General features: G+C 34.8%; 1 protein-coding gene across 2 annotated transcripts in view; it reads right to left on the reverse strand.

Moving 5' to 3' along the window:
* Positions 1-2,469, reverse strand: part of LOC146146381 (kelch-like protein 7) — a 43,496-nt gene extending 41,027 nt beyond the window's left edge. For both annotated transcript variants that reach the window (XM_083389875.1, XM_083389874.1), the window contains exons 1-2: positions 2,329-2,469; positions 324-447 (exon numbers count right to left, since the gene is read on the reverse strand). In XM_083389875.1, coding sequence (XP_083246001.1) covers positions 324-447; positions 2,329-2,405 — 201 coding nt within the window. In that variant the 5' untranslated portion in view covers positions 2,406-2,469. The remainder of the gene's footprint in view (positions 1-323; positions 448-2,328) is intronic.
* Positions 2,470-8,963: the final 6,494 nt, after the last annotated feature.

Genomic DNA, 8,963 nt, shown 5'->3' on the forward strand with positions numbered 1-8,963 from the left:
ATGGCCCGTGATGCTTTCAATGTTGGACCACCCTGATTTAGTATATAAAATAACAAAGATAATTTTTTTTATGTATTAATAGAAAAGTAAAATATGGAAAAAACATAGCAGGTAGCACAAGAATAAATCTGATTTTGTTGGGTGAAGTAATTATAATTATGGTAACAAATAAGAATCAAATTGGTCCATCTTGAAAGTGCAAGAACTGAAAACATAGCTTTTACAACTAACTTCTTAAGGTAGGAATTAATAAACTCTTAACAGACAATTATTTACATACTTCAAAAAATGTTAATATTACTTCCTTATTAATTATAACTTACCGGAGTTAAAAACATTTTGCAAAAGAACTCTGACGTAAGGCCAAGCACAACTCTATGAACCGCGAAACATTTGGTTTCCGCCTTGAGCGTTGCATCACAAAATTGCTTTTCAAACTTGCGATCACTAAAAATAGAAATTCAAGAAGGCGATTTGAATAGGTTGCTGAAATGTTTACAATTACCAGAGGAGCTGTTTTTAATCATGCCTGGTAGCAACAGTTTATATGTAGTAATTCTTATTTAAGGCACCTAGCAAACAAGTGAAATGATTCTACATCTTTGCACTTTAGCCCCTTATGATAACCCAGACAGCCAGTTGTTGACTTAGACAGAAAATGTTTTGAATACCTGGAATAGCTTTTCATAGAACATAAGCCGTTCTGTTTATTTTTACATTTGACTTAAATTGATTCAAATCGCTGAAAAGTTAAGTTTTCCGAAGTTTTTGGATAGATTGGAGTTGGATATAAAATTTAAAATATACACCAGGTTCAAAAGAGATTATTTATTAGTGGTTATTTTTACAACAATGATAGTGATAAGTTATGTAGCATAGAAACCATAAACTAACAAAAAAAAAACTAATAATGAACATTTGATCCAATATGTTCAGCTGGGTTATATTAGACTGTGAATATTGGGGTTGCTAAAAGTGGAATACTGGAACATAAAAACAAAGGTCGACATATTTGAACCCTAAACCTTTCTTTATTTCAGTCAAAGAATGACAGAGCTGCTGCCGTAATGCATGTTTAAGTAGGAGGTGGTTACTGTGCTTTCTATAATATGCTTAAATAGCAAGTGGGTACAATTGCTTGGCCTTTTTGTTAAACCAGTAATTCTCAACCTGTGGTACGCGAATACATTTTAGGTGGTATGCAGTATTTTTATGTATAAAAATTACAGTTCTACCAAAAGGTTAAGCATATTTTTGTATTGTAGGCCCAAGAAACTATACACTCATCACAATTATTGTAAAGTTAAATATTTTATGCTTCATCAATTATAGGAATTATTATCTTTCCAGAACATCTATGCAAATTTAATTTATGACATCATAGCAAAACAACAAAGAATCACAAAACATGACTACCGGTATCTTGCAAAGTTAAAAAAGGAAACTTTTTCGAGTAGTGGGCCGCAATTTTTTTCGAAACTTTCGGGCTAACTGATCAGCTAATTCGCCCCTGTTAATAATCCTATAACAATTTTGAGTAAAGATGAGTTTTTCAAAAATTTGTCGCAACAAGATCATAGATCCTCGAGGTGGTATGAGATAAAAAAGGTTGAGAACCACTGTGTTAAACAGTTACGGTGCTTGAATATGTTACCGTTCAGTGGGGTCCGTTTGATTACAATATTTAGGACAAAAAAAGTGTTACAGTATTTAGGGCAAAATCAATTGCTATGTGATGTGCAACTATGTTTAATGCCAGGGATAGTGATTTCACATTTTCATGTGCATTTCCACAGCTAAAAAAATAATCCAAGGCAAAGTGTAAAATAAGAATTCAACGAAGTATGATATGGGGTGAATCATGTTTTTATTGTCGTTATACATTTCAATGTCTGCAAAATATCCCTGAACAAACATTGTTTGTTATTTTTTTAGTTAATGCAAACTTATTTTTTTTTATTGTGAGAAAAATGCTAAACTGGGAAAATTTAAATGAATATTATTTCTTGGAAAATTAAATCCAATAATAGAAGTTGAACTTAAATGTCTTTGAACGGGTTATTGCAAACCTGCAATCTAATTGAAATATTGTTCTGTATTTATTAAAATTTATAAACACTTGGTAAAAATATTCAAATCAGTAAACAAGTTGTTTGTTTTAAGTAATTTTTAACCCGGTAATACATTTTGAAATTTGCACTAGTAAGCACAAATCTTTAAGATTACACTAGAATTTATTGCAAAAGCTGTGGAAAGTACTTAAAAAACTAAAGTTTGGCAAACAGGCAAGCCGGGTAAAATGATCTTTTAAACAACTAACTGACTTACTGATTGAGCAGTTCCAATATATCAGGTTTTTCTGTGAAATCTTCTCGAAATGTGGTCAAAACATCTGCTGTTGCCATGTTGAAGTGTGAAAAACTTAACAGGACAGTAGTACTCTAATTATTGGCTAGTGTTGGCTGCAATACAAAAAAAAATGTTGTAATATTTTCTATTCATCAAATTTCAAAACGTTGAAAGTACGGATACAGCTTACAAGCAACTTAGCGCTATGTAAAATGAACAAACATCAGCACTGGTCTAGAATTGTTCCACATTTATTTTGACACTAATAAAACGAGTTGTCAAAGTTGAAATTGCAAGGAAGGCATAAATATGTAAGAATAAATATAATAAGAATAACGCTAACTCGCACCCTAACCCAAACATTGTTAGCAATATGGACGCTTGAACAAAATGTGGTAGGATTCTAGACCAGCGCTCATGTGGGGGTTGTCTTATTATTTGTTCTATTTTGTCGCAGTTCTGTCACCATAAATTCGGCCGCATTCAGTAACACAAAGATGTTATTTCCATGCTGTTAAGTAAACACGTCTGTGCTAAACAATTATATGGCAAAGCGATGTGTACAAAGGCCAAACAAGACTTAGTGAACTGGCTCTTAACCTAACCAACTGACTGTATAACTGAACTGAACGCAACTGGACACACTGCTGGAAAGTATGGTAGATTTTGACGGGATCTCGCGAGTACACAGGCAAAAAATAGGGGTGACCGGGTGCAACAAAGGTCTAAAAAGTGCACCTCGGGTGCACTTTATGTTTTTCCGATGCACTGTTTATTGCATACATTGCACCGTAAAATATGCCGCACAAGCGCTTTACATATTTGGGGTGCGGTTCAGATATTTTTTCGGGTGCACTTATGAAAGGTTGAAAAAAACTCGCTGGTGCACTTGCCATACTTTCCACAGTGGATTGGACAATGGACAGAAGTAATATACTGGACTGTTGGAACTGTGCATGGACCTTAAGCTATTTCTGTAAGTTGATTTCCGTTCTGATGTGATTCAATTAACTAAGATACGTTTAATACCTTGCTGTGGTTAAGCTGTTGGAACATGCAACCTTCGAATAACCTTTAACAAATGGAGTCGGACTCAAAGCATAGCAGTAACCTTCATCAGCGGTCAGTTTGAAAGTTTAATTCCTCTTTGCAGTTTCGTTCTGGGGAATACAATAGAGGCATAGAAAGTTTATAAATAAAATGAACTGCATTTCTTTTACCAGTTTTGACAAAATGTTGCAGAAAAATTGCAAATATGGTTGGGAAATTAATTTTTTAAACTTCGGTGCATTTTTTGTATTTGTTGTTTATGTTGGCGGTAAATATGCATTAAACCGTGACGTTTGTAACCGTCCTTTCGTAACTAATGACAACATAGTCTAGATTTCTAATTTTAATTAAAATTTATAAAATGCGTTTGTTTGCGCAAGTTAGTTCTTTCAAAATTTTTTTTGCGCATTGAAAATAAATTTCTTTATTTGTTAAACCACATTGCGCGTGAAAAGTTCTACGTTGCAAAGTTTTCACGTCAGCCCGAAGTTGATGTTCACAAGCAAACGTAACAGTATGATGACGCAACAATGGTTGTGGAATCAGCTTTGTTTTCATAATTGTGATGCTTGCCGTTCATTTATTCAATGTAGTTGTTAAGTAAGCTGTTCTGCTTTATGCTTAGTAGCTAATTGTTGGGATTTGAGTTCAACGAAACTAAGATTGATTAGTTACTGTGATAAACTAACCAAAAGTTAAAGTTCGCTTATAGTTGTTGAATAGTTAAAACAAACTTTGTGCTTACTTTTATGTTAGTAATTCAGCAGTTGAATTTCCTGTTTAGAAACCGTGCTACGGCAAAGTACTTTTTTGCAGTGTTACGTGCTTGCTGGTTTAGCCTACTGTGTACATTTGGCGGCGCTGGTCTAGAATCCTCCCACAGTGCACAATATTTGGGTTAGGGTGCGGGTTAGCATTTTGGGTGGAGGTGGGTCAAGTATATAAAAAATAATAAATATAATAATACTTGACCCACCCTCACCCAAACGCTAACTCGCACCCTAACACAAATATTGTGCGTTGATTTAATCATTGTGGTAGGATTCTAGACCAGCGCCCATTTGGATTTATTACAGGATTTGTAGACGTTCATAGTTGTACGCAAGGCGCGCGTTTCAACATAACAACCTCATAAATGATGCCTGCAGATCGGCCGTTCTGAGTAGGCCTATGCAGCGTTTATATTGTGTGATAAGTTGGTAGTCATATTGAAGTTGTTGGGGAATTCCACAGAACCAGGATTTGTGTTTTTGGGAGAAATACGATTTGTTTTCACAGATGACGCCAGAAAGTTAAGCCAAAACGTGAAAAAAAAATAAAAAAACGTGACGTCACAACAAAGTAAACTAAAAACACCACATATTTCGTTAATTTAGTTTTAGGTTGGTGAGCTGTTAGTTTCTATACAAAAGCTGTAAATTACGAAGATGTTATCATGCCTTCATATCGTCTAAGTTAGCAAAGTTTCATTTTCAAACGTTCAATAAGAAGCACTTGGCCCTTTAGTTAAAACCATTTTAACATGTAATTTGCATGGTGGTATAAATTGGAGGGTCGGGATTTGTATGGGGAACAACTTCTGTCGCACACGGACTATAGATATTCTGCAACATCGTTAGGGATATTTTTACAAATGATTGTTCTGTGATGGAAAATTTGTTAAATATGAATAAGGCGCAAATAATGAAAGGATTGTGTCAATGGAAGCCTTTGGACGCACGATTCCTGTGTACGAGCCTCAGTCAAAGCCACAATTAAAAACGCTACAGAAAGGTAGGTTCACGTGTCTGAATCGGAATAAAAGTTTTTTACATTTAAAGCAATAAATGTACTTTTCATGTTTCCCAGTTTTGTCCCTAAACCTTCATATTTGAAGCTGTGGGGACTTTCCCGTATGTAAGCTTGTTCGAAAGCATTTGAACCAACAGTGATAATAAGTTGTCGTGGAAATCGAATAAAAGCGCCATGAATGTATACACACTCGTTTTAATTCCAGCACTGTTCAGCTTATGGAGTTTTAATTTAACTTGAAAGTTCAACTCTAGCTATAAAAAATCACGTACAAATGTTTCAACTCTAAAAATAAATAAGAAACAGAGAGAACAGGACCAATAAGCCAGTTGGCCGCTCTAATAAAACAAGGAAAACAACAGTTAAAATAATATAAATTGGAAGGTTGGGATTTGCATATATAGAATAATCACGTGTATTCCATTTCTTCAACTGAAGCAAAACTAGCAAGTTACAATTGTTCAATTGGTGCCAGTATAGCGTTGGTTTAGTGGGTAGGCTTATACATGAGTCCATGGACCGAGGAGCCGATATGGAAAGGCGGCGTTTGTCGAGCGTCCTGCACCGCAATGTCAAGAACAAATTCCGATGTAACAAGTCGAATAAAGTAAAGGAAGAATGCAACGGTTAAAAAAGAGTTGAAGTGTTTTTTGGTAAAACTTTATTGTATAAATGTCATCGATGAGTAACAAAAAAATCTAAACGTCCAAAAGAAGGAAATTGTAAATATTTACAGAAGATTGTATCTGAAAGAAAAAAATGTAAATTTTTATAGAAGATTGTATTTTTGTAAAACAAATATTATCGAAAAATATCAAGGACAAAAAATCCGCCACTGGGTGGGGCTCGCAACTAGCATCGTACAAATAACAACATAGAGAAAAAGACGAAAAACAAGCTTGCTTCTGAACTTTCGCATAAATAATAAATAACTTCATCAAAAAATAAAAATAAAATACCAAACTAAAGGTGTGCAGTTCACATTGAAAATTGTACAGGTTAAGTAAAAATACTCAGTTTTGTAGTCACTTTTGAAAAAACTTTAAAAACGAGATAAATAGGCAATGTCGTCCACAAAGGATAGTACTGGTTGTTATTCACATGATTAACGTCATTAGAAAATTGGAAAAATAAGACACCTTTAATGACAGCTTTAAGACAGCCTAAATGTTAACATACGACTTGAATATGTGAAGTAAATGAGCACTGGACAGTGGACGCTAAAGAACTTTGTGGAATTGAATAAACGCAATTTTAAGCTCTGCGCCATTCAAACTGCAACAATGCAACAACCGAAGGTGGCAACATCATCATTGTGGAAACAAACCGTCCACTTGTTTTCTTGCGGGTCGTAAACTTCCACCGATTTCTCGCCGTCTCTGTGACAATATGTACAACAATGATACAAATAATTTGTAAAACAAAATAAAAACAATTGTTTTAGCGGTTGTTAACCGACAAATATTGTCCTATGGTAAGCATTAAAGCCAGGAACAATTGTTTAAATATATCTAGAAAAAATAAAATACATAGAAAACATATGTCCGAATGCGATTGCGACCAACTACAAATAGGAAACCTTTTAATTATTACCAAACCTTACCCCGTATTTTAATGATAAAATTAGGAAGTAGTACATTCTTTAAGCTTTAGATTTTTTGCAAAGACTTACTGCTGTTTGACTAACTGTCAAAATTAAGGCGGAAATTTAGTTCCAAATCGCACATCCAATCAAATACACAGTATTTTACAAGAAGACATTTGTGTTCATAATATTAGCAGCTAGTACAGGGGTCGGCAACCCCTGGCACGCGCGCCAAAAGTGGCACGCGGGATGATTTTGCAGGGCACGCCAAATGATTCGGCCGTGTTCGTGTCACAAATTAGCGTTTTAACTGTGGTATTTAGCATTATTTTGTGTGGACCTTAAACTTGTTGTTTACGACTAACCGTTCGTAATACGTCACAATGCCCTAAAATTGGAGGGATGTTTTCTGCGTTTAAGCAGGGCATTCTACATTAAAAGTAATTAAGCACGTGTGTTTTTGTGCGACTGAGAAACCAAGCTAAAAGCGAAACTGATAGTTAACACTTTTAGGTATCGGCTGAAAAGCGTATAAAATTAGGTTTAATGACGTCTCTTTCAAGATTCGTAAATTAGATGTCAGGGTCACAGGAGGGCTGCGGAGTCAACTCGGGACTCGAGTAAGACTAGCCAAAAAGAGTCCGACGTGTGCGCATGCGCAGTACCAAATTTATTTTCAAATTTTTTTAAACAGATAAGGCATATGATGTCATATTTACTATGACCCCTATGAGTGGATTGCTGAATACCCATCTTATTTTAGTTACGTTAATGTGTGAAATATAGTCTGTAGAGTCTGAGCCGGACTCGAGACTCGATGAAATTGCACATTTGGCCGTAGTCGGACTCGGGTTGTTTCTAACCGTAGCCGTGGTTGCCAGTGCAAAACCAAACATAGAAAAATGTTTGGCACGCGAGTTGTTGATATTTTAAAATTATCCATAAACTGGCAGACTATATACAAAAGGTTGCCGACCCCTGAGCTAGTACATTCTTGAAGGTTGAGTTTTTTTGTTTGCTTCAATTGCAATTATATCTGCGGGAACTTTACTCGCTAAATATAAAGCCATTGTTTTGTTATCTTATCAAGAAAATGCATAAAATTACGAAAAGCAACAATAAATCCCATTACAGCTAACCGATTACATTATATTTGTATTTTTTTATTGATGGTGGTTGGATTATTTTCCTTTGGAATCCTCACCCGCAAATAACATGGAGCTTTCCTAGCAACACACAAGTTGCATGGCAGAACCGTCCAACGTTGGTGGGTCGAACTTGAGTCCACGAGTTGCTTCTGGGGTCGTATCGTTCTACTGTGCTCAGCTTCCCATCTGGTTATAAAGCACAATTGGTAAAGTATGGACAAACTTCTTCTTTTATTTCAACACTTGTTTTGTCGGTTTATTCTCAAAAAGCGATCGGGGAAACGATATAAAACAAAAAAAATGAAATAAAAAACTTTCTGGATCGCTCAACTTGAAAAATATATTTTTACAATGTATAGCTCAACTTACGATGGTCTCTGTTTGGCAGAGTATTGTTATGTTTGGTTTATTACTTGTTTCGTCGGTTCGAAACTACTGCAGGGCTCGAAATGTATAGATGACTATACGTGTCGCTAACGGGAATAAATTTTAAATGACGCTTTTTAAAATACTCATACGACAAAAAAAAGTTAAAACGTATTGCCAAAAATTATTCTGTTGAAATTTCGTTTTTACAAAAAAGTTTTTACAAAGGCTTATGGTCATGAAAAGTTTATTTTTTCAGCTAATGGCAACGTCATCGGAAAAAATATGTTGTTTATATGATATTTAATTGCATTTTACTCCTATAATTATGATCGTTGGACAAACAAACTAACCTTAAATAATAAAACATAATATATGTTATCAACATGAATTAACTAAACTTCCTAACGGTAAAGCAAATTGAACCAACTGTTTTTAACCTGAAAATTACCTTTTCATCGATTTGAATGTTTGAGCATAGCACTGACGTTCAATATTCTAATATAATAAAATATCGTCTATCGCTATCGGAATATAATGTCAAGTATCGGACATCCCCAGTTCAAAGTACAAGTTGACCTGATGTGTCGTGATATCTACTTTACACACTGAACAGTTGTTAGCTGGGTACTTGAATGGCGCTGGAAGTTAAGTTACGGAAAGCATTTATCGTA

The sequence above is a fragment of the Ascidiella aspersa genome, chromosome 5 (assembly GCF_963924565.1).
Source record: "Ascidiella aspersa chromosome 5, kaAscAspe10.2, whole genome shotgun sequence".
NCBI classification, from domain to species: domain Eukaryota; kingdom Metazoa; phylum Chordata; class Ascidiacea; order Phlebobranchia; family Ascidiidae; genus Ascidiella; species Ascidiella aspersa.